This window comes from Coregonus clupeaformis, chromosome 33, assembly GCF_020615455.1.
Source record: "Coregonus clupeaformis isolate EN_2021a chromosome 33, ASM2061545v1, whole genome shotgun sequence".
Classification (NCBI taxonomy): domain Eukaryota; kingdom Metazoa; phylum Chordata; class Actinopteri; order Salmoniformes; family Salmonidae; genus Coregonus; species Coregonus clupeaformis.
In genome coordinates, this window is record NC_059224.1 from 17,312,821 (window position 1) to 17,340,263 (window position 27,443).

The window sequence follows — 27,443 nt, forward strand, 5'->3', positions numbered from 1 at the left end:
CAGATTGAATTTACGAATACACCCGTAGTATAAACCAGCCTTTAGTCTTGAAATCTTTGGTTGTTTAGTACATGGTCGCACATGTGAATCCTTAAAGAGATGGGCGGGGCTAAGGCTTAAGAGGGTTTGAATGATGGTGAATGGGTGTAGACAAAGAAGAGCTCTCCAGTAGGTTTACCAAAACATTCAAGGGCCATTTTCTCAAAAGTGAGGTTATAAGTTTATCAACTTTCAAAGCAGAATTACTTTCCCATTGTTCCTCAACTGTAGTGTATGATATACAATTTTCTAGCTCTGTCTCTACTTTTATCCAGTGTAAAAAACACCATATCAAATGTTGCTACATAAGACCAAATCGAGCCGGTCGGTCACAATTGGCTATATCGTAAAAATGTATGAAAACAAACATTTGCTGTTTGGTCTTAATTTAAGGTTAGGGTTAGGCATACGGTTAGAAGTGTGGTTAAGGTTAGGGTTACGGTTAGGGTTAGGTTTAAAATCACATTTTAAGAAGATAAATTGTATAAATGGGCGGGGTTTGTGACTTTGTGGCTGTGGTAACTAGTGACGACCTCAGTAGACAGTGACCTTGTGTCTGTCTGTCTGTCACTCAGGGGATCAATATGCTTGAAAGGTTCCTGATCGTTACGGTTGAACCCTCCCGCTGTGACCTCATCTTTCATCGACCATGGCGGACCACAGAGGTCACAGATGAAAGGAAATACCCACGTCTATGATCTATTATCCCATTACAGGCCTTTAACTTCCATGACAACACATAGGCTCTGCTTCAATATCCAATAACACTGGCATATACCACTTAGAATAAAGCGATGTATTGGCCATGCATTCTAAGTGGTATGCTTTGGATATCGCAACACAAGCATAGTCTCAATGTAAACTCGATTAGGAGATGAGCAGAAGTGAGTTTTTTGATTTATATATTACTGTTTGTCCCTGTTGAGACGCCGTAGCCAGTACAGTTCTTCAAAATAGTCCAAATTAATCTAGGTAACTCAAGAAATCTGCAATTAATTTGAAGTCATAGTCGTGCAATTTTACATCTAACTAAGATGTTTGGTGCAGTATTTCTCAAGTGAAAAGATGTGCATGAAAGGTAGTCGTCTGTAGTTGAATGACAACAAACACTTCATTGAAGAATTCCTACTGTTGACCAATCACTGACGAAGGGGCATAGACTTCAGCTACCGAACTTCGACAAGCCTCACGTCACAAAATGTCGTCATGATATATGCGCAACCTGTTTTGACTGGGAAGCATACAGTAAGCTTAACTCTCCCATGGCTCCTATTACTGAGTTGCAGAGGACAGACAGACAATAGGGATGGGGAAAAAATCTATACAGTAGCGTATCACAATATTATTTTTGACGATATTATATAGATTCTATGACTCCAAGTAACAATTTTGTATAATTTTTTTGCTAGGTAGTTAATAACGTTAGCTAGCGCTAGTCAGCTGTACCTGCACCAAAACTCTGGTATTTCTCCTTCTATAGCTTGGCCTCAATCTTCTTTTTCTAAATTGTGAGCCAAAAAAATTTCTGCAGTTTTATTTCCATGACTGATCAAAACAAATGTTCTCATGCTCTCTCTTTCCCCTCTGCAGAACACATATAGTGAGCAATATGTTTGGAACATCGAATCACAATAAAATCACAAAATCAAATCAAAATACACAGAATCGTGATAAATCGTAATACATATAGAATCGCAATACATATCGTATCGGCACCTAAGTATTGTGATAATATCGTATTGTGAGGTCACTGGCAATTACCAGTCCTAACAGACAGGCAGACTGACACTGAGCTGGCTAGTTAGCCAGAGCCCTGCTGTAAACTAACACTGTAAACAGAGACATCACTGGAACACTGTGTAAACACAAGCACTTTCCTCTCCTTTCTCTCTGGCCCGGCCCTGAGCTGTACCATGGAACTTAAAGAAGAAAGTGAAGTCCCACAGTACAATAAGTGTCCCTAGTGTTTTTGTCTTAGCTCAGACTAGCTGTTTATAGTAGATAGAACCACAAGGTCAACCAACAGGTAGCACTCTACTATTGTGTGCCTGTGGTGATTGTTCTGTGTCTGTGGTGATTGTTCTGTGTCTGTGGTGATTGTTTTGTGTATGTGGGGATTGTTATGTGTATGTGGGGATTGTTATGTGTCTGTGGTGATTGTTTTGTGTCTGTGGTGATTGATATGTGTCTGTGATGATTGTTTTGTGTGTGTGGTTGTGGCTGATACGGGGTATTGTTTTACCACATTACTTCATAGCATCTGGCTCCATGTGTTTTCTCTACAGATAACAGTGGTTCTTTCAGGGCAGGCCGAGCGGGCCGACTGCCTTTGTAGACGGTTCTCATTGATATTCCACCAGAACCCTATCTTCACCCCTCTCACTTGGTCCAGATTAACCTGCTTGCGTAGGTTCCTGTGTGTGTGTGTATATATATGTGTGTGTGTGCGGATGTGTGTGGGGGTGTGTAAGTCTGAGAGAGTGCTTGCTTGTGTAATATGCACCAACATCATTGTTCTTGAACATGAGCTGTTATGTGCTTATGTACCAATTGCATGAGCGCATGCATCTGTGTGTATCCAGTGTGCACCGAATGTGTGTGCGTAAGAGCATGCATGCATGTGTAGCCTCCCTACATGGGTGTGTGTGTGTGTGTCCACTGCACCGACCACACTACCGTAGCCTGGTAGAAGACAGTATCAGTATCATAGGGAGAGACATGTAGATATGTTAGAACAGAACCCAGCTCAGCAGCGTATGACCAGGCCAGAGAAACATCACATTCTTTACAGATTACATCACCTCACTGCATCTCACTGCTCAGTCTGAATGGATGAACACACAGCAAGCACATCTTGGATACAGACACGCACATATGACCACACGCATATAAACACCCACCCACATATAGACATACTGTACGTACATACACATGTACACACACGTACACACAGCTAGGAATCGCTGCCAAGTGAGCTACACTGACAACCAGCCAGGTCACCCGTGCTACAAGTCAGTATTCGACGTCCATCCATGTCTGAGGACATTGAGAGATGACGTGGAAATCGGGCCACTAGGGGCAACAGTGAGCGCTGTTAACTTCAAGTAGGTTTCGCTTTTTTGTATGGGAATGCCGGACAGGCGTAAACATCTACCTCTGGTGCCAAAGGTTGCATGTTCGAATCCAGCGATAGAAAGTTGTTTTTGAGAATTTGTTTTAAGCCTATCCCAAACCTTAACCCGTACCTTAACCATTCTGAGTTAATGCCTAACCTTAAGATTTCAGAGTTAATGCCTAAACTTAACCCTAACCTTAAAAATGTGGAGTTAATACCTAAACTTAACCTTATACACTTTGAAATTTGATGTTTGGAACAACTTCGAAATTTGTCGTTTGAGAATGTAAGGGTTGGTGTGAGGTGTGACCCAGGTGCGGTGCAGGATAGACAGTAGGCAGTAAGCAAGGATGGTGAAACAAGGATCTTTACTGGTGGTCCAAAAGCCAGGATACAAAACAACGGACTATACACGAAAACAAATGAGGAGCACATAGGTCTCCAAAAAACAGGCTGACAGCAAACAATACGAAATACTAACTCTGACTGGAAAAACACAATGACACAGGGAGAACACTTCTCGAGTACCTGTAACTCCGTCACGTGATCCGACACTGATACGTACTGCTTGACATCAAGGAACTAGCAGAGAAAACTGAGCAAGGGAACACAGGGTAGTGAGGGCATAAATACATAGGTGAATCAGATAGCCACAGGGGACACCAATAGGCAGATAATTAGTCCCGACTGTGAGTGAGGAGGTGCCTATGGTTGTCGGAGGATGACACCTAGTGGGTCGCTCCGGAACTGCGACCCACTCCTGTAACAGAGAAACATGGATGAACGTCTAATTCTTGACGTGAGACTGTGAGAGCTTGTTGGAACAACACATGCTGATGAGGTGAGGTTAGCTTTATAGCAAGAACATCTTTAAAGAGGGGAGAAATGTCACCATGGACTATTTCTTAACTTCACTGTCATCAGCGAACAATTTTCTTGCAAAGAAAACAAGTCTGGCTGGCACCATGAACAAAGTGAGACGGGAGCTCCCTCCCTCTGCGTTAAATAAGGCAGCTGCACAGCTGTTGTACTCCACAAAGAATTACAAGACAATGACAAGAGAAAGGGAACACAATAAACCAGAAACTATTATGCACTACAACCAAACAAAGGTATGTCAAAGTGTGTCAAAAGAAATTGTCAACTGTTAGGACAAGGGATAACAGCTAAATGAAATCCAACATGCCATTGAGTGAAAATGCACACAATACAAGCACAAGCTGACAATAACTGACTATTTTTGACTGCTGTCATATCAACACTTATATTCATTATAATGCCATTACTGCTTTTATGCCGTTTTTCAATATTTATCAAGGCCACTTGGCGCTTATAATTATGTTTAGGCTACTGATGTTTTCATCATTTGACTGTGTGTCTTTTGACCGTGCGTATTGGTGGTTGGGGTATTTTTATATTTATTTTGTTGTTATAAAAATAAGCTGTTACCGTGTTCCAACACATATGCTTTCTATTTCATTGTTGTAACAAAGGCACTCCACAAGTAAAATTGATTGAACACTTAAATGTTGTATTTTTTTGTGTTTTTACATATAGCCTACAGTAAAATAAACTAATGAGAATGCTATTGTGTTATTTGAAATAAAATAAAAATCGTATTCTAATGTTACCCAAGGCCTTCATAAACACAACCAAATTATTATTTTTGAGATAGCATATATGAAATATATTAATTAAACTGTTAGAATGTTGCAGTTAGAATGACTGCTCATTAGCTTGAAGGGGTTCCATCGAGGCCCAGCGGTTCTAGTGTCTGTATTTGTATTTGTATTTATTATGGATCCCCATTAGCTGCTGCCAAGGCAGCAGCTACTCTTCCTGGGGTCCAGCAAAATTAAGGCAGTTCATACCATTTTAAAAACATTACAATACATTCACAGATTTCACAACACACTGTGTGCCCTCAGGCCCCTACTCCACCACTACCACATATCTAGAGTACAAAATCCATGTGTACGTGTGTGTATAGTGCGTATGTTATCGTGTATGTGTATGCATGTGTCTGTGCCTATGTTTGTGTTGCTTCACAGTCCTCGCTGTTCCATAAGATGTATTTTTATCTGTTTTTTAAATCAAATTTACTGCTTGCATGAGTTACTTCATGTGGAATAGAGTTCCATGTAGTCATGGCTCTATGTAGTACTATGCGCCTCCCATAGTCTGTTCTGGACTTGGGGACTGTGAAGAGACCTCTTGTGGCATGTCTTGTGGGGTATGCATGGATGTCCGAGCAGTGCGCCAGTAGTTCAAACAGACAGCTCGGTGCATTCTACATGTCAATACCTCTCACAAATACAAGTAGTGATGAAGTCAATCTCTCTTCCAGTTTGAGCCAGGAGAGATTGACATGCATATTATTAATATTAGCTCTCTGTGAACATCCAAGGGCCAGCCGTGCTGCCCTGTTCTGAGCCAATTGAAATTTTCCCTTTTTGTGGCACATGACCACACGACCGAACAGTAGTCCAGGTGCAACAAAACTAGGGCCTGTAGGACCTGCCTTGTTGACAGTGCTGTTAAGAAGGTAGAGCAGCGCTTTATTGTAGACAGACTTCTCCCAATCTTAGCTACTGTTGTATCAATATGTTTTGACCATGAGAGTTTACAATCCAGGGTTACTCCAAGCAGTTTAGTCACCTCAACTTGCTCAATTTCCACATTGTTTTTGACAAGATTTAATTGAGGTTTAGGGTTTAGTCAATGATTTTTCACAAACACAATGCTTTTAGTTTTAGAAATATTTAGGACTAACTTATTCCTTGCCACCCACTCTGAAACTAACTGCAGCTCTTTGTTAAGTGTTGCAGTCATTTCAGTCTCTGTAGTAGCTGACATGTATAGTGTTGAGTCATCCGCATACATTGACACACTGGCTTTACTCAAAGCTAGTGGCATGTCATTAGTAAATATTGAAGGCCTAGACAGCTGCCCTGGGGAATTCCTGATTCTACCTGGATTATGTTGGAGAGGCTTCCATTAAAGAACACCCTCTTTATCCACAATATAGCAGGGGGTGTAAAGCCATAACACATACGTTTTTCCAGCAGCAGACTATGATCGATAATGTCAAAAGCCGCACTGAAGTCTAACAAAACAGCCCCCACAATCTTTTTATCATTAATTTCTCTCAGCCAATCATCAGTCATTTATGTAAGTGCTGTGCTTGTTGAATGTCCTTCCCTATAAGCATGCTGAAAGTTTGTTGTCAATTTGTTTAATGTAAAATAGCATTGTATCTGGTCAAATACCATTTTTTCCTAAAGTTTACTAAGGGTTGGTAACAGGCTGATTGGTCGGCTATTTGAGCCAGTAAAGGGGGCTTTACTATTCTTAGGTAGCGGAATGACTTTTGCTTCCCTCCAAGCCTGAGGGCACACACTATCAAGTAGGCTTACATTTTAAATATGGCAAATAGGAGTGGCAATATCGTCCGCTATTATCCTCAGTAATTTTCCATCCAAGTTGTCAGACCCCAGTGGCTTGTCATTGTTCCACATTGACAGCCTGTCAACTATGCCTCTGCCTATCCCTGTTCTCTCCTCTCTGCACAGGCTACACAAACGCCTCACACCGCGTGGCTGCTGCCTCTCTAACCTGGTGGTCCTTGCACGCACCCCACACCTGGAGTTCCAGGTCTCAGGCAGCCTCTGGAACTGCCGTTCTGCTGCCAACAAAGCTGACTTCATCCCAGCCTATGCTAACCTCCAGTCCCTCGACTTCCTGGCGCTGACGGAAACATGGATTACCACTGAAAACACTGCTACTCCTACTGCTCTCTCCTCGTCTGACCATGTGTTCTCGCATACCCCGAGAGCATCTGGTCAGAGGGGTGGTGGCACAGGAATCCTCATCTCTCCCAAGTGGACATTCTCAATTTTTCCCCTAACCCACCTGTCTATCTCCTCATTTGAATTCCATGCTGTCACAGTCACTAGCCCATTTAAGCTTAATATCCTTGTCATCTATCGCCCTCCAGGTTCCCTTGGAGAGTTCATCAATGAGCTTGACGCCTTGATAAGTTCCTTTCCTGAGGATGGCTCACCCCTCACAGTTTTGGGGGATTTCAACCTCCCTATGTCCACATTTGACTCATTTCTCTCTGCCTCCTTCTTCCCACTCCTCTCCTCTTTTGACCTCACCCTCTCACCGTCCCCCCCTACTCACAAGGCAGGCAATACGCTTGACCTCATCTTTACTAGATGCTGCTCTTCTACTAATCTCACTGCAACTCCCCTCCATGTCTCCGACCACTACTTTGTTTCCTTTTCTCTCTCGCTCTCCTCCAACACTACTCACTCTGCCCCTACACAGATGGTAATGCGCCGCCGCAACCTTCGCTCTCTCTCTCCCACTACTCTCTCCTCTTCCATCCTATCATCTCTTCCCTCTGCTCAATCCTTCTCCCTCCAATCTCCTGATTCTGTCTCCTCAACCCTCCTCTCCTCCCTTTCTGCATCCTTTGCTCACAGAACAGAGCTCCGGGCAGCGGAGCGGAAATGGAAGAAAACTAAACTCCCTGCCGACCTGGCATCTTTTCACTCCCTCCTCTCTACATTTTCTTCATCTGTTTCTGCTGCTAAGGCCACTTTCTACCCCTCTAAATTCCAAGCATCTGCCTCTAACCCTAGGAAGCTCTTTGCCACATTTTCCTCCCTCCTGAATCCTCCCCCCCTCCTCTCTCTCTGTGGATGACTTCGTCAACCACTTTGAAAAGAAGGTTGACGACATCCGATCCTCGTTTGTTAAGTCTAATGACACTGCTGGTCCTACTCACACTGCCCTACCCTATGCTTTGACTTCTTTCTCCCCTCTCTCTCCAGATAAAATCCTGCGACTTGTGACTGCAGGCCGCCCAACAACCTGCCCGCTTGACCCCATCCCCTCCTCTCTTCTCCAGACCATCTCCGGAGACCTTCTCCCCCTACCTCACCTCGCTGATCAACTCATCCTTGACCGCTGGCCATGTCCCTTCCGTCTTCAAGAGAGCGAGAGTTGCTCCCCTTCTCAAAAAACCAACACTCGATCCCACTGATGTCAACAACTACAGACCAGTATCCCTTCTTTCTTTTCTTTCCAAAACTATTGAGCGTGCCGTCTTTAGCCAACTCTCTTGCTATCTCTCTCAGAATGACCTTCTTGATCCAAACCAGTCAGGTTTCAGGACTGGTCATTCAACTGAGACTGCTCTTCTCTGTGTCACGGAGGCTCTCCGCACTGCTAAAGCTAACTCTCTCTCCTCTGCTCTTGTCCTTCTAGACCTGTCTGCTGCCTTTGATACTGTGAACCATCAGATCCTCCTCTCCACCCTCTCCGAGCTGGGCATCTCCGGCGCGGCTCACTCCTGGATTGCGTCCTACCTGACCGGTCGCTCCTACCAAGTGGCGTGGCGAGAAGCTGTCTCCGCACCACGTGCTCTCACCACTGGTGTCCCCCAGGGCTCAGTTCTAGGCCCTCTCCTTTTCTCCCTATACACCAAGTCACTTGGCTCTGTCATATCCTCACATGGCCTCTCCTATCATTGCTACGCTGACGATACACAACTAATCTTCTCCTTTCCCCCTTCTGATAACCAGGCGGCGAATCGCATCTCTGCATGTCTGGCAGACATATCAGTATGGATGACGGATCACCACCTCAAGCTGAACCCTGGCAAGACGGAGCTGCTCTTCCTCCCGGGGAAGGACTGCCCGTTCCATGATCTCGCCATCACGGTTGACAACTCCGTTGTGTCCTCCTCCCCGAGTGCGAAGAGCCTTGGCGTGACCCTGGACAACACCCTGTCGTTCTCCGCTAACATCAAGGCGGTGACCCGCTCCTGCAGGTTCATGCTCTACAACATTCGGAGAGTACGACCCTGCCTTACACAGGAAGCGGCACAGGTCCTAATCCAGGCACTTGTCATCTCCCATCTGGATTACTGCAACTCGCTGTTGGCTGGCCTCCCTGCCTGTGCCATTAAACCCCTACAACTCATCCAGAATGCCGCAGCCCGTCTGGTGTTCAACCTTCCCAAGTTCTCTCACGTCACCCCCCCTCCTCCGCACACTCCACTGGCTTCCAGTTGAAGCTCGCATCCGTTACAAGACCATGGTGCTTGCCTATGGAGCAGTGAGGGGAACGGCACCTCTGTACCTTCGGGCTCTGATCAGTCCCTACACCCAAACGAGGGCATTGCGTTCATCCACCTCTGGCCTGCTGGCTCCCCTTCCTCTGCGGAAGCATAGTTCCCGCTCAGCCCAGTCAAAACTGTTCGCTGCGCTGGCACCCCAATGGTGGAACAAGCTCCCTCACGACGCCAGGACAGCGGAGTCACTCACCACCTTCCGGAGACATTTGAAACCCCACCTCTTTAAGGAATACCTGGGATAGGATAAAGTAATCCTTCTACCCCCAAAAAAAAAAAAATTGTAAAGTGGTTATCCCACTGGCTATAGGGTGAATGCACCAATTTGTGAGTCGCTCTGGATAAGAGCGTCTGCTAAATGACGTAAATGTGCCCTTGAGCAAGGCACTTAACCCTAATTGCTCCTGTAAGTCACTCTGGATAAGAGCGTCTGCTAAATGACTAAAATGTAAATGTAATTGTTGATAGACAACAATAATTATTTCACCTCTTCCACTCACTTTACAGAATTCAAAATTACAATGCTTGTCTTTCATAATTTGGTCAGATATACTTGGATGTGTAGTGTCAGCGTTTGTTGCTGGCATGTCATGCCTAAGTTTGCTAATCTTGCCAATGGAAAAATCATTAAAGTAGTTGGCAATATCAGTTGGTTTTGAATGAGCCATCTGATTCAATGAATGATGGAGCTGAGTTTTTCATTTTTTCCCAAAATGTCATTTAAGGTGCTCCAAAGCTTTTTACTTTCAATTCCTCATCAATCCACAGGGATTTAGTCATTTTCTTAATGGGTGCATGCTTATTAGTAACTGGAATAAGCAATTTCATAAATGTGTCAAGTGAAGCGTCTGTTTGCTCCTCATTACACACCAAGGACACACAAATATTCATTATATCAACAACAAAACTTATTGTATGACCTCTTATTCACTATATTAGGCCCAGCCTTTGGAACTTTGGTTTTCCTAGATATTGCTACTATATTGTGATCACTACATCCAATGGATCTGGATACTGCTTTCAATAAAATTTCTGCAGCATTAGTAAAGATGTGATCAATACATGTTGATGATTTCATTCCTGTGCTGTTTGTAACTACCCTGGTAGGTTGACTGATAACCTGAACCAAGTTGCAGGCACTGGTAACAGTTTGAAACGTTTTCTTGAGTGGGCAGCTGGATGAAAGCCAGTCAATATTTAAAGCACCCAGAAAAAATACATCTGTTGATATTACATACAGTGCCTTGCAAAAGTTTTCATCCCCCTTGGCGTTTTTCCTATTTTGTTGCATTACAACCTGTAATTTAAATTGATTTTTATTTGGATTTCATGTAATGGACATACACAAAATAATCCAAATTGGTGAAGTGAAATTAAAAAAAGAACTTATTTCAAATATTTCTAAAACAAAAATAATGGAAAAGTGGTGCGTGCATATCTATTCACCCCCTTTGCTATGAAGCCCCTAAATAAGATCTGGTGCAACCAGTTACCTTCAGAAGTCACATAATTAGTTAAATAAAGTCCACCTGTGTGCAATCTAAGTGTCACATGATCTGTCACATAATCTCAGTATATATACACCTGTTCTGAAAGGCCCCAGAGTCTGCAACACCACTAAGCAAGGGGCACCACCAAGCAAGTGGGACCATGAAGACCAAGGAGCTCTCCAAACAAGTCAGGGAGAAAGTTGTGGAGAAGTACAGATCAGGGTTGGTTTATAAAAAAATATCCGAAACTTTGAACATCCCACAGAGCACCATTAAATCCATTATAAAAAAATGGAAAGAATATGGCACCACAACAAACCTGCCAAGAGAGGGCCGCCCAACAAAACTCACGGACCAGGCAAGGAGGGCATTAATCAGAGAGGCAACAAAGAGACCAAAGATAACCCTGAAGGAGCTGCAAAACTCCACAGCGGAGATTGGAGTATCTGTCCATAGGACCACTTTAAGCCGTACACTCCACAGAGCTGGGATTTATGGAAGAGTGGCCAGAAAAAAGCCATTGCTTAAAGAAAAAAATAAGCAAACACGTTTGGTGTTCGCCAAAAGATGTGGGAGACTCCCCAAACATATGGAAGAAGGTACTCTGGTCAGATGAGACAAAAATTGAGCTTTTTGGCCATCAAGGAAAACGCTATGTCTGGCGCAAACCCAACACCTCTCATCACCCCGAGAACACCATCCCCACAGTGAAGCATGGTGGTGGCAGCATCATGCTGTGGGGATGTTTTTCATCGGCAGGGACTGGGAAACTGGTCAGAATTGAAGGAATGATGGATGGTGCTAAATACAGGGAAATTCTTGAGGGAAACCTGTTTCAATCTTCCAGAGATTTGAGACTGGGACGGAGATTCACCTTCCAGCAGGACAATGACCCTAAGCATACTGCTAAAGCAACACTCGAGTGGTTTAAGGGTAAACATTTAAATGTCTTGGAATGGCCTAGTCAAAGTCCAGACCTCAATCCAATTGAGAATCTGTGGTATAACTTAAAGATTGCTGTACCCCAGCGGAACCCATCTAACTTGAAGGAGCGGGAGCAGTTTTGCCTTGAAGAATGGGCAAAAATCCCAGTGGCTAGATGTGCCAAGCTTATAGAGACATACCCCAAGAGACTTGCTGCTGTAATTGCTGCAAAAGGTGGCTCTACAAAGTATTGACTTTGGGGGAGTGAATAGTTATGCATGCTCAAGTTGAATGTTTTTTTGTCTAATTTCTTGTTTGTTTCACCCCCAAAAATATTTTATATCTTCAAAGTGGTAGGCATGTTGTGTAAATCAAATGATACAAACCCCCCAAAAAATCCATTTTAATTCCAGGTTGTAAGGCAACAAAATAGGAAAAATGCCAAGGGGGGTGAATACCCGATGGTCACTCTGACAGAGCTCTAGAGTTCCTCTGTGGAGATTGGAGAACCTTCCAGAAGGACAATAATCTCTGCAGCACTGCACCAATGAGGCCTTTATGGTAGAGTGGCCAGACGGAAGCCACTCTTCGGGAAAAAGGCACATGACAGCCCACTTGGAGTTTGCCAAAAGGCACCTTCAGACAATGAGAAACAAGATTCTCTGGTCTGATGAAACCAAGATTGAACTCTTTGGCCCGAATGCCAAGCGTCACGTCTGGAGGAAACCTGGCACCATCCCTACGGTGAAGCACGGTGGTGGCAGCATCATGCTGTGGGGATATTTTCCAGCGGCAGGGACTGGGAGACTAGTCAGGGTCGAGGGAAAGAGGAACGGTAGCAAAGTACAGAGTGATCCTTGATGAAAACCTACTCCAGAGCGCCAAGGACCTCAGACTGGGACAAAGGTTCACCTTCCAATCGTACAACGACCCTAAGCACACAGCCAAGACAACACATGAGTGGCTTCGGGACAAGTCTCTGAATGTCCTTGAGTGGCCCAGCCAGAGCCCGGACTTGAACCCGATCAAACATCTTTGGAGAGACCTCAAAATAGCTGTGCAGCAACGCTCCCCATCCAACCTGACAAAGCTTGAGAGGATCTGTAGAGAAGAATGGGAGAAACTCCCCAAATACAGGTGTGCCAAGCTTGTAGCGTCATACCCAAGAAGACGCAATGCCAAAGGTGCTTCAACAAAGTACTGAGTAAAGGGTCTGAATACTTATGTAAATGTTATATTTCAATTTTTTTGTTTTAATAATTTAGTAAAAATGTCTAAAAAACGTTTTTTGCTTTGTCATTATGGGATATTGTGTGTAGATTGATGAGGGGAAAAAACATTTTAATCAATTTTAGAATAAGGCTGTAACGTAACAAAATGTGGAAAAAGTCAAGGGGTCTGAATACTTTTCGAAGGCACTGTACATTATCAAGCATTTCACACATGGTATCCAGATACTGACTGTTAGCACTTGGTGGTTTATAGCAGCTTCCCACCAGAATGGGCTTTAGGTGAGGCAGATGAACCTGTAGCCATATTACTTCAACAGTATTTAACATGAGATCCTCTCTAATCTTTACAGGAATGTGGTTCTGAATATAAACAGCAACACCTCCACCATTGGCATTTCTATATTTTCTGTAATTGTTATAACCTTGTATTGCTACCACTGTATCATCAAATGTATTATCTAAGTGACTTTCAGAGATAGTAAGAATATGAATGTCATCTGTTACTAGCAAATGATTGATTTCGTGAACCTTGTTTCTTAAGTTACACTTGTTAAAGTGGGCTATTTTGAGCACTTTTCTTCTGGGATGCTTACTTGTTTTCATTGCTTTACTGGGAAGCTTAGCAAAAGTAGATATGCTCATGTTATTTATGTTAGTGCAGGGTGAGCTGCACACAGTGGACTTCCTCCTAGGGCACACCGCCTCAGTGCTAACAGTAAAAATCTGGTTCATAGGCACATGATTACTGCATACAATAGCTGTAGGATCAGCAGAGGCATTCAGGGCAGTTAGAGGGACATACATTAGGTTACTTACATTGTGTCAACCAACACCCCTGTTGTAATGTATATTTGCTGAAGCATTATGACAACTCTGCATCACAATGGTAGGGATTAGCTGAGCTGGGCTTGAGTCATTGCTAAGTCATTGTCTCAACGCAGCCTTATAATGAGAATGATTCGCCCCATAATACATGTGACTCATAGAGGAAGATAAAAAAATAAAATAAAAATAAGAACATTGGAAGAACATTGACTTAATATTGAATGGAGTTGGAGAAGTTATGGAGGACATTTATGAATATCAAGTTATAAGAATTGGTAAATCAGGATTAAGTTAGGAGGATCATGTTATAAGGAAGGAAGTTAGAATGATCAAGTTATGAGGATCTAGTAATGAGAATCAAGCTATGATGATCAAGTTATGAGGATCAAGTTAGAAGGATCAAGTTATGAGAATCAAGTTATGAGGTTTAGTGAGATGATTTTCTGTGAGTGGCGAGGACAGGAACAGCCAGTTCCCTCTCAGCTGTAATCTGACTGATCTAATAACGTCCCATTGAGCTGAAGACGTGGAGCTGAGAGAGCGCTCCTGCTACATTGACCAGGCCTCTGAAGAATAGCGGTTAGCCACACTGACCATCAGCTTATTCAGATGGGCACACCATTACAGGACATTCAGATACAGTGCCTTCAGAAAGTATTCACACACCTTGACTTTTCCAACATTTTGTTGTGTTACAGCCTTAATTTAAAATGGATTCAATTGAGATTTTTTGTCACTGGCCTACACACAATACCCCATAATATCAAAGTGGAAATTAATTAAAAATGAAAAGCTGTAATGTCTTCAGTCAGTAAGTATTGCACCCCTTTGTTATGGCAAGCCTAAATAAAACATGTGCTTAACAAGTCATATAATAAGTTGCATGGACTCACCCTGTGTGCAATAATAGTATTTAACATGATTTCTGAATGACTACCTCATCTCTGTACCCCACACATTTTATTTATTTATTTTTTTATCTTTATTTTAACAGGGAAAAACAGACTGAGACCTGGATCTCTTTTACCGCTGTGCCCTGTGTAAACATGTTGACATGTACAGTTTTAGACATACAGACAAGAACATTTACATTTACATTTACATTTTAGTCATTTAGCAGACGCTCTTATCCAGAGCGACTTACAGGAGCAATTAGGGTTAAGTGCCTTGCTCAAGGGCACATTTACGTCATTTAGCAGACGCTCTTATCCAGAGCGACTCACAAATTGGTGCATTCACCCTATAGCCAGTGGGATAACCACTTTACAATTTAAAGTTGTAAAGTGAAAAACAAGAAAAACAAGAAAAACAAAAACACAATTCAACAGAAACAATCACAGACAACATCATATTGATCCTCCATAACATACAATTATCTGTAAGATCCCTCAGTCGAGCAGTGAATTTCAAACACAGATTCAACCACAAAGACCAGGGAGTATTTCCAATGCCTCACAAAGAAGGGCACCTATTGGTATATGTGTAAAAAAAAAAAAAAGCAGGACCTCAGACTGGGGCGACGGTTCAACTTCCAACAGGACAATGACCCTAAGCACACAGCCAAGACAACGCAGGAGTGGTTTCGGGACAAGTCTCTGAATGTCCTTGAGTGGCCCAGCCAGAGCCCGGCTGTGCAGCAACGCTCCCCATCCAACCTGACAGAGCTTGAGAGTATCTGCAGAGAGGAATGGGAGAAACTCCCCAAATACAGGTGTGCCAATCTTGTAGCGTTATACCCAAGAAGACTCAAGGCTGTAATCGCTGCCAAAGGTGCTTCAACAAAGTACTGAGTAAAGGGTCTGAATACTTATGTAAATGGCATATTATGTTTTTTAGTTTTAATAAATTTGCAAAAATGTCTAAAAACCTGTTTATGCTTTGTCATTATGCGGTATTGTGTGTAGATTGATGAGGGAAAAAAACTATTTGATCAATTTTAGAATAAGGCTGTAACAAAATGTGGAAAAAGTCAAGGGGTCTGAATACTTTCCGAATGCACTGTATATATTGTGCCTTGTTGAATTGAACAAGTCCCTGGCGTTCTTACCCCACCTGTTTGTTATAGAACATACATGGTTCTTAATCATGAAGAATATAGAATCGTCAGATCTATGTTTCCACACCCCTGGCATTTCCATCTGTACTGACCAGGCGTGCGCATGTCTGTAAGAAACAGATCCCAGACGTAGACAACACAGCCGTGAAATCCCTGGCAAGCCTGTTCAGACACATCTTACCTTCATTAACTACACACTCATCAACATTGTGTCGGGCTGTCTCTGTCAGTCTGCTACATCTAGCTGTTATCTGAGATGATGCCTCTCATCTTGAGGAACATTAAATTAACCCACAAACCCACATAATAACCTATTTATAATTAAAAAACAACAACATTTGTTTGGGTGCTTGTGATGTTGCCCCTTGGCCAGGGCTCTCTCTGTCTCAATGGGACTGGCCTTGTTGAACATAAATATGTCTGTTTGTCACGTTCGTTTACGGACGGGTCAGACCAAGGCGCAGCGTGATATGCGTACATGTTTATTTTAATGAATAAACAACCGACAAAACAATAAACAAACTAAACGTGAAGTCCAAGGTAGAACACAAAACATACCTACACGGAACAAGATCCCACAACCCCCTAGTGCCACTAGGCTACCTAAGTATGGTCCCCAATCAGAGACAACGAGCGACAGCTGCCTCTGATTGGGAACCACACCGGCCAACATAGATCTAGACGATCTAGATCTAAACCTAGAAAATACAACATCGAACATACCACACAGAAAATACACACCCTGACTCAACAAATACGAGTCCCCAGAGTCAGGGCGTGACAGTACCCCCCCCCCCAAAGGTGCGGACTCCGACCGCACAACATAAACATAACAGGGTAGGAGCCGGGTGGGCATTCCGCCTCGGAGGCGGATCCGGCTCAGGGCGTGACGACCACTTACTCTCCGCCTCCCTGTTGCGCCCTGGTCTGGTCTGGACCTCGGCGCGCTGCTTGCCCTCTCCTTCCTCCCACGAAGTACCAAGCCCTGTCTGGACCCTGGTGTGGGAGACCCCGAACCTGGAGAGGGGCTGACCTGGAGAGGGTCTGGACTGGAACCGCTGACTGGAGCTGGACCCGACGACGGTGGAGCGAACTGCTCAGGCTCCGGACTGGAGCCACTGACCGGATCTGGACTGGAACCCGGTGGAGCGGACTGCTCTGGCTCCGGAGTGGAGCCGCTGACCGGAGCTGGATCAGGCACCGGTGGAGCGGACTGCTCTGGCTCCGGAGTGGAGCTGCTGACCGGAGCTGGATCAGGCACCGGTGGAGCGGACTGCTCTGGCTCCGGAGTGGAGCCGCTGACCGGAGCTGGACTGGACCCCGGTGGAGTGGACTGCTCTGGCTCCAGAGTGGAGCCGCTGACTGGAGCTGGACTGGACCCCGGGGAAGCGGATTGCTCTGGCTCCGGAGTGGAGCAGTTGACCGGAGCTGAACTGGGCACCGGTGGAGCGGACTGCTCTGGCTCCGGAGTATAGCAGCTGACCGGTGCCGAACTAGGCACCGGTGGAACAGGCACAGGCCGTGCCGGACTGGACACACGCACCACTGCCTTGGTGCGAGGAGCAGGAACAGGCCGGACCGGGCTGGCGACACGCACCACTGGCTTGGTGCGAGGAGCAGGAACAGGCTGGATCGGGCTGGCGACGCGCACCACTGGCTTGGTGCGAGGGGCAGGAACAGGCCGGGCCGGGCTGGCGACGCGCACCACTGGCTTGGTGCGAGGGACAGGAACAGGCCGGACCGGGCTGGCGACGCGCACCACTGGCTTGGTGCGAGGGACAGGAACAGGTTGGACCGGGCTGGCGACGCACACCACTGGCTTGGTGCGAGGGGCAGTAACAGGCCGGACCGGGCTGGCGACGCGTACCACTGGCTTGGTGCGAGGGACAGGAACAGGCCGGACCGGGCTGGCGACGCGCACCACTGGCTTGGTGCGTGGGGCAGGAACGGGTCGGGCCATACTGGGAACACGCACCACTGGCTTAGTGCGGGAAGCAGGAACGGGCCGGACCGGACTGGCGACACGCACCACTTGCTTGGTGCGAGGAGCGGGACTGGGTTCCTTTATTAACCTCCTTCTGCTGCCTAACCAGCTCCTCTCGCCGTGCCTCTACACTTTCCTTCTCCCTTATAGCCTCCTGTAGCGCCTCCCTCTGACCGAATAACTCCTGCTCCCTCTGAACCAATAGCCCCCGTAACATGGTGGCCTCCTCTCTTAACCTGCAGACCCGCCCTTTAACGGCCTCCTGCTGCCTCGTCGTCCACACCGTGTGCCCCCCCAAAAAATGTTCTTGGGGTTGCCTCTCGGGTCTCCGTCGTCGGCACTCCTCTTCCCGTGAGGACTCCTCCGGGAGCCCCCACGAGTTAGGGAACAGAACCTCGTCGTCGTCATCATCCTCCGACTCCTCAGTATAATACTGTTCCCACTCCTCTTCCCATGGTCGTAGGGACCCAATCTGAAAACCGACCGGGTGCAGTGGTTGGGGCTCTTCTCTCTCGCTCCCCGACCACCCCTTTAGCCCCCCCCCAATTTTTTTCTTGGGGCTGTCTCTCGGGCTTCCTCCTCGACCGGTGTCCTCTGCGTTGCCGTTGCTCCTCTCCTGCCTGGGTATCTACCTTCGCCCATGGCCCTTTCCCCGCGAATATCTCTTCCCATGACCACAATTTGCCCACCTGGGACATGGCTATTTGCTCCTCCTGGGCACGCTGCTTGGTCCTCGTTTGGTGGGATCTTCTGTCACGTTCGTTTACGGACGGGTCAGACCAAGGCGCAGCATGATATGCGTACATGTTTATTTTAATGAATAAACAACCGACAAAACAATAAACAAACGAAACGTGAAGTCCAAGGTAGAACACAAAACATACCTACACGGAACAAGATCCCACAACCCCCTAGTGCCACTAGGCTACCTAAGTATGGTCCCCAATCAGAGACAACGAGCGACAGCTGCCTCTGATTGGGAACCACACCGGCCAACATAGATCTAGACGATCTAGATCTAAACCTAGAAAACACAACATAGAACATACCACACAGAAAATACACACCCTGACTCAACAAATACGAGTCCCCAGAGTCAGGGCGTGACACTGTTTATGTAGCCTCTGTCCTTCCATAATAGAAGCAAGCACTTTGCTGTGCTTTATTGTAAAAGGAGGATTTGTATAATGAGGATGAGGCTGAGATAGAGGTAGAAGTAGAGTATGAAGTAGAGGTAGAGGCTGACCTGAGGTAGAGATGGAGGTAGAGCCTGAGGTAGAGGCTGAGCTAGAGGCTGAGATAGGGAATGAGATAGAGGTAGATGCTGAGGTAGAAGGAGAGGTAGAGGAAGAGTCTGAGATAGGACTGAGGTAGAGGTAGAGGCTGAGCTGGAGGCTGGGGTAGAGGCTGAGATAGCGGTATAGGTAGAGATAGAGGTAGAGATTGAGGTAGAGCCTGAGGTAGAGGCTGAGCTAGAGGCTGAGATAGGGAATGAGATAGAGGTAGAGGCTGAGGTAGAAGAAGAGGTAGAGGAAGAGTCTGAGATAGAGGCTGAGGTAGAGGAAAAGACTGAGGTAGAGACTGAGGTAGAGGAAGAGGTAGAGGAAGAGGATGAGGTAGATGCTGAGGTAGAGCCTGAGGTAGAGCTGGAGGCTGAGATAGCGGTATAGGTAGAGATAGAGGTAGAAGCAGAGGTAGAGGTAGAGATTGCGGTAGAGGTAGAGCCTGAGGTAGAGGCTGAGGTAGAGGCTAAGGTAGAGGAAGAGGCTGAGGTAGAGGCTGAGGTAAAGGCTGAGGTAGAGGATGAGATAGAGGTAGAGGAAGAAGTAGAGGAAGAGGCTGAGGTAGAGGCTGAGGCTGAGGTACAGATTGAGGTAGAGAGTGATCTCGCCTGGATAAATAAAGATTAAATACATTTTAAAAACTCCAAAAGGTAGAGAGAGAGAGAGAGAGAGAGAGAGAGAGAGGGGGAGAGAGAGGGACGGGCTAAGGGGTTATATAGTGAGTCTCTATGCTTATGTAGTCATCTGTGCGTGTGTGTGTGTGTGCGCTAGGGTGTATCAATCATAGACTGGGCAGCAGGGAGAGCAAGGCTGGAGTCGTGGGCAGGTTGACACAGGGTCAAATAGGGACAGAATGGGGTCACAGGGTCAAATTAGGTCAGACAGATAGCCCACACAGAGTGTTGTGGCACGACTCGGAACCCCAGGACACACTCAGAATTCTAATGGGGATTCTAACACTCCATCAGTTCCTTTAGATTCGAATAAAGCTTCTGAATTAAATCTGTGAATTTTTCAGAATAGTTTGCCAACGTGAGAATGCGTACACATTCCTATGAGATCGGTCACAACCAACTAAAATTCAGTTTGGCATCAAAAGCAACAGCTGCCAGTGTGTTGGTATGCATAATTAGCAGGCAGTCTGCTCTTTAGTCTGCTGTTAGAAGGAGAGCATCACAAAGGGCCATTCCATCCAAATATTACAATTTAATATGCTGTTGTTTACCATAGAAATGAGTGAGTCGTGCCAATGATCGTTATGTCAAAGTCTCCTTGGCTACTTCTGTAGCAGCTGTAGCAAGAATGCGACACTCAGACACACCCAAGGCCATGACATTGCTCAATAACACTAGGCTGTGCCTCGTTTGAAGTAGTGTTTGTTTATATGTTGTGTCTGTTTATGTGTCGAGGGGTTTGAAGCATAGCAAAGGAATTTACTTTGTAAAGATGACAAGACAATAACTATTCTATTCTGTTCTATACTATTCCCTATGCCAGTCTGACAGATCTGACACATCTGGGGATATTTATGTGTGCAAATGAATACACACACACACACACACACACACACACACACACACACACACACACACACACACACACACACACACACACACCATTGTACAGTGATATCCAGTTCTGTATCTATATGCAGATCTATTCAAATGTCCCTGTCAGATCCCTACAGCAAACAGAGCCGTGTCTGTCTCTCTCTTCCTCTTTCACCTACTATTCCTGTCCAGCCTCCATAAAACTACAAAATTATCCTATTAGCTTGTCTGCCTTCCAGTATTTCTCATAAAGGCCTGTTATAGAGTTTGGAACTGAGTTTTTTGGCAGAAAGACAATAAGGCTGTGTTTAGACAGGCAGCCAATTCTGATATTTCTTTCACTAATTGGCCTTTTGACCAATCAGATCAGTTCCGAAAAAGATCTGATGTGAAAAGATCTGATGTGATTGGTCAAAAGACCAGTTAGTGGAAAAAAGATCAGAATTGGTCTGCCTGTCTGAACACAGCCTAAGATACACAGAATCTATTTGAATCATACACTGAGCAGAAATCACTGGTCTGACTGACTTACCTTTGGCGTTTTTGTGCATTTTCCGTTCCTGGCATCCTTGATGTAGGCAATGTCCAGGAGATCAGTGTCCTGTAAACAAGCAACAGAAATAGAGTGGTAAGTTTCAGTCACGTGTGTCTGTGTGTACGTTTGTGTGTGTGTGTGTGTGCACGCATGTAAGGTAGTGGATAGGAAACACATTAGCCTGTTATGTTGCATGGGGGAACCCTTTGGAGAGGATGTGATGTGTGTCACCCATTCTAGAAACACAAACACTCACTGTCGTACAATAACACACTCACTGTCGTACAATAACACACTCACTGTCGTACAATAACACACTCACTGTCGTACAATAACACACTCACTGTCGTACAATAACACACTCACTGTCGTACAATAACACACTCACTGTCCTACAATAATACACTCACTGTCGTACAATAACACACTCACTGTCGTACAATAACACACTCACTGTCGTACAATAACACACTCACTGTCGTACAATAACACACTCACTGTCGTACAATAACACACTCACTGTCGTACAATAACACACTCACTGTCGTATAATAATACACTCACTGTTGTACAATAACACACTCACTGTCGTACAATAACACACTCACTGTCGTACAATAACACACTCACTGTCGTACAATAACACACTCACTGTCGTACAATAACACACTCACTGTCGTACAATAACACACTCACTGTCGTACAATAACACACTCACTGTCGTACAATAACACTCTCATGTGTGTTAGCAGTAGCAATTAGGCCACAAGTAGGCTACAAATATCCCAAATATCCCATATGACTGTGGATTCTCACACTCAGGCACCCACACAGATATACACACTCATCAGGCACCCACACAGATATACACACTCATCAGGCACCCACACAGATATACACACTCATCAGGCACCCACACAGATATACACACTCATCAGGCACCCACACAGATATACACACTCATCAGGCACCCACACAGATATTCACACTCATCAGGCACCCACACAGATATACACACTCATCAGGCACCCACACAGATACACACACTCATCAGGCACCCACACAGATACACACACTCATCAAGCACCAACACTGATACACACACTCATCAGGCACCCATACAGCTATACACACTCATCAGGCACCCACACATATATACACACTCATCAGGCACCCACACAGATATTCACACTCATCAGGCACCCACACAGATATACACACTCATCAGGCACCCACACATATATACACACTCATCAGGCACCCACACAGATATTCACACTCATCAGGCACCCACACAGATATACACACTCATCAGGCACCCACACAGATATACACACTCATCAGGCACCCACACAGATATACACACTCATCAGGCACCCACACAGATATACACACTCATCAGGCACCCACACAGATATTCACACTCATCAGGCACCCACACAGATATACACACTCATCAGGCACCCACACAGATACACACACTCATCAGGCACCCACACAGATATACACACTCATCAGGCACCCACACAGATACACACACTCATCAGGCACCCATACAGATATACACACTCATCAGGCACCCACGCAGACACACACCCTCATCACCACACAGACAGACACAGACACACACCCTCATCACCACACAGACAGACACCGACAGACACAGACACACACAGACACACACAGACAGACACAGACACACACACAGTGACGATGTACATGTGAGCTATCGACTCACCGGCTGTTTCCCACATTCTCTCCTCACACAAATGGAGTATTGTTTGTTGCAAACATTGCTTGATTTCTACAGTATGATATCGCTAGTCCCATCAAACAATATTGTATTGTGAAAAGAACAAATGTCTCACTTACTGTAGGCCTATTTGGAAATGAAATGATTAGTGTTTGTCTTCTCTTTGGTTGGTAACACCAACCTGTCTCTCCCCACCGCTCAGAATAGGCTACGAGGGGTGTGTGTTGGCATCCTATGTACTGTATGTGTATGGGAGTGTGCATGTGTATATTAGCACCCTGACTAGGCTGGGCTGAATGACTGGAGGTCAATGGAGCAGGCCATTACAGGGTTCTACCCAAGCCTTACTCTCAACAAAGCATCTCTCTCTCTCTTTCTCTCTCTCTCTGCCTCTGCTCTCTCCATTTCTCCCTTTCTCTCTCTGCTCTCTCTCCTTTTTTCTCCCTCTCTCTCGCCCCTCTCTCTCAGGCCTTGCTAATGAAAGGAGGATATGAGGAAGGAACCATATTATGATTTAACTATGTCTATCTCCACCAGGGCTCTTACTAACCACATCTGAAATACCACAGCACCACTGCTCCGAATGGAGGTCTAAACTGCACTAACGATCCATTATTGATTCAGAGTTCCACATTCCATTTGACAGTTCCATGTTCCATAAAGGCACCAGAGAGAAGAACACATGGTCTTAGCTAGTCTAAAAGCACTGTTGATGTTACTCAAAATGGGGGCACTGAAATATTGACAATATATAGAGGCATTGGAGGCGGCCTGACATGGGCAAGTGTTCTAGTGCTTGGTCTATGGGATTAAAATAACACAATTAGGTTTACATTTGACTGATTTAGATGTTCTTATTTAAAGTGATTTACAACAAGTGCATTCAATGAAGGTAAAGCAACCACCAAATCAAATTAAATCAAATCAAATTACATCAAATCACCTTAAATCAAATCATGTATCCCTCCACTTACAAATAAGCGTGGAAACAATTATTTGGGGTCAGAAATGACAAAACTAACTGTGATTGGTGGAAAGGAGGGGACAGAAGCATCACAAGTCATCTTCTGTCACCGTCATGAGAATGACACGCAGCCGTCACAGTCAAATGGTTGCCAAGTCAAATGTATAGGGAGAGAGGGAGGGAGCCTATCTTTCTATCCATCCTATTTCACGCTGATTTGCTAGAACGTTGTCTCTGAGACAAGCTGTAATATGATTATGTGTAAACTGAACTCCCTACCCTGATCAGGAAACCCTGTCTGTGTCCCAAAAAGCACATTATTCCCTACATAAGGCACTACTTTTGACCAGAGCCCTCCACCATATGGTCCCAGGTCAAAAGTAGTGCACTTTGTAGGGAATAGGGTGGCATTTGGAACGCTAGCCTATCCTTCTGGAGTCTGGGCCTCTGGTCAAAGCAGTCAACTTTACATCAAAGAATCTGCTATGACTAATTATCTCTGTCTCTCTCTCTTTTTTCTTTCTGTCCATCTCTCTCTCAATCTTGCTGTTGGAGATTGAGGCCATGATGTGGAAAATTAACCTGGCTGAGCGGTGAACTGACTCGCTGTGACCAGGATATTTGGGTCCCAAATGGCACCATATTCCCTATATAATGCACTACTTTTGATCAGGGCCCATAGGCATAAACAAATGACTGACAATTCTAGAAAGACAAGCCATATATAGTTATAAGAACAATCCAGATGGAATAAATATACCTTATTTGATTATGTGACGCACATATCCATATGATGATTACTACAGGAGCACTTTATTCTAACCTCTACACTACTTTAACAACATGTACACTACATGACCAAAAGTATGTCGAACATCTCATTCCAAATTCATGGGCATTAATATGGAGTTGGTCCCCCCTTTGCTGCTATAACAGCCTCCACTCTTCTGGGAAGGCTTTCCACTAGATGTTGGAACATTGCTGCGGGGACTTGATTCCATTCAGCCACAAGAGCATTAGTGCGTTCGGGCACTGATGTTGGGCGATTAGGCCTGGCTCGCAGTCAGCGTTCCAATTCATCCCAAAGGTGTTCGATGGCGTTGAGGCCAGGGCTCTGTGCAGGCCAGTCAAGCTCTTCCACACCAATCTCAACAAACCATTTCTATATGGACCTCACTTTGTGCACGGACCTTGCTTTGTGCACGGGGTTTTGTCATGCTGAAACAGGAAAGGGACTTCCCCAAACTGTTGCCACAAAGTTGGAAGCACAGAATCATCTAGAATGTCATTGTATGCTGTAGTGTTAAGATTTCCCTTCACTGGAACTAAGGGGCCTTGCCCGGACCATGAAAAACAGCCCCAGACCATTATTCCTCTTCCACCAAACTTTAGAGTTGGCACTATGCATTGGGGCAGGTAACGTTCTCCTGGCATCCACCAAACCCAGATTAGTCTGTCTGACTGCCAGATGGTGAAACGTGATTCATAATTTCAGAGAATGAGTTTCCACTGCTCTCGAGTCCAATGGCGGCGAGCTTTACACCACTCCAGCCAACGCTTGGCATTGTGCATGGTTATCTTAAGCTTGTTTGCGGCTGCTCGGCCATGGAAACCCATTTCATGAAGCTCCAGACGAACAGTTCTTGTGCTGACATTGCTACCAGAGGCAGTTTGGAACTCGGTAGTGAGTGTTGCAACCAAGGACAGACGATTTTTACGCGCTTCGCGCTTCAGCACTCGGCGGTCCCGTTCTGTGAGCTTGTGTGGCCTACCACTTCACGGCTGAGCCGTTGTTGCTCCTAGACATTTCCAATTCACAATAACAGCACGTACAGTTGACCGGGGAAGCTCTAGCAGGGCAGAAATTTTACAAACTGACTTGTTGGAAAGGTGGCATCCTATGACAGTGCCACGTTGAAAGTCATTGAGCTCTTCAGTAAGGCCCTTCTACTGCCAATGTTTGTCTATGGAGATTGCATGGCTGTGTACTTGATTTTATACACCTGTCAGCAACGGGTGTGGCTGAAATAGACGAATCCACTAATTTGAAGGGGTGTCCACATACTTTTGTACAGTATACTGTATACTATACTGTGTATTTCCCTTCCTGGAGGTGATGGAGCCATTCACCAGCCTCTCTTCTCCCTACTCCTCCCCCTTTCTCCATCCTTCCCCCCTCTCCCTCCATTCTTTCTGTTCTCTCTCCAACCTTCTATAACATTCCATCTTACGCATTCGCTCCCCCCTCCTCCCCCTAATATCAATTAGTGTGTGTTTGCTGGGGGTCAGAGTTCAACCTTTCCCATCCTGCCTGTAAAAAGCTGCCTTTGAAGTGTCTTTAAAAAGACGGAGCTCCGTAGGAGGGCCTTGTGGAGCAGCAGGGCCCCAGGATAAAGCTCCACGGTGGGGCCCAGTGACCTTGGGTGCTACTGCTACTCTCTGATATGTGGATGTATGTTTAACTTTTCTTGCTCTGTGGATTTATGTTGAACGTTTCTTATTTTGTTGCGCAATTACGTACCTGGGCCCAGATTCACATAACCTTCTTAAGCAGAAATTTAAGCAAAGTTGCTATTCCTCAAAAAGGTTATTGGAAATGTTCTTGTGTTATTTCTTATGTTTCTCCTTAAGCGAAAAGTTAAGAAGAAATTAGATTCTTGAAAATAAAGTTATTGGAAATGCTCTTAATTCCAAGATAGCTAAACCCTTGTCTTAAACTCAGGGTAGTGAGAAAAAGCTCATGAAAGCCATTGAACATGTTTAATTCACTCACAAACTTCATCTGAAAGTTGCAGTATTTTTCTTTTCATACTTTTTTTTGTATTTTACCCCCTTTTCTCCCAAATGTCAATCTTGTCTCAACTCCCCAACGAGCTCGGGAGGCGAAGGTCGAGTTATGCATCCTCCGAAACATGACCCGCCAAACCGTGCTTCTTAACACCCGCCCGCTTTACCCAGAAGCCAGCTGCACCAATGTGTCGGAGGAAACACAGTTCAACTGACGACCAAAGTCAGCCTGCAGGCGCCCGGCACGCCACAAGGAGACGCTAGAGCGCGATGAGCCAAGTAAACCTCCGTCGGCCAAACCCTCCCCTAACCCGGACGACGCTGGGCCAATTGTGCGCCGCCCTATGTGACACAGCCTGGGATCGGACCCTGGTCTGTAGTGACGCCTCAAGCACTGCAATGCAGTGCCTTAGACTGCTGCGCTACTCGGGAGGTCCAGTATTGATTATTTTAAACCCAAGAACTGTCCGACGGACAAATCTGGGTTTGGCGGATGCCAGGAGAAAAGAACCTGCCCCAATGCATAGTGCCAACTCTAAGGTTTGGTGGAGGAGGAATAATGTTATGGGGCTGTTTTTCATGGTTCGGGCTAGGCCCCTTAGTTCCAGTGAAGGGAAATCTTAACGTTACAGCATACAATGACATTCTAGACGATTGTGCTTCCAACTTTGTAGCAACAGTTTGGGGAAGGCCCTTTCCTGTTTCAGCACGACAATGCCCCCATGCACAAAGTGAGGTCCATACAGAAATGTTTTGTCGAG

The 27,443-nt window shown here is 45.4% G+C and overlaps 1 protein-coding gene across 6 annotated transcripts in view; it reads right to left on the minus strand.

The window, feature by feature from the left end:
• LOC121548707 (1-phosphatidylinositol 4,5-bisphosphate phosphodiesterase beta-1-like) overlaps positions 1–27,443 on the minus strand; it is a 224,841-nt gene that overhangs the window by 137,111 nt on the left and 60,287 nt on the right. For all 6 annotated transcript variants that reach the window (XM_041860245.1, XM_041860242.1, XM_041860240.1 and 3 more), the window contains exon 3: positions 21,176–21,244. In XM_041860245.1, coding sequence (XP_041716179.1) covers positions 21,176–21,244 — 69 coding nt within the window. The remainder of the gene's footprint in view (positions 1–21,175; positions 21,245–27,443) is intronic.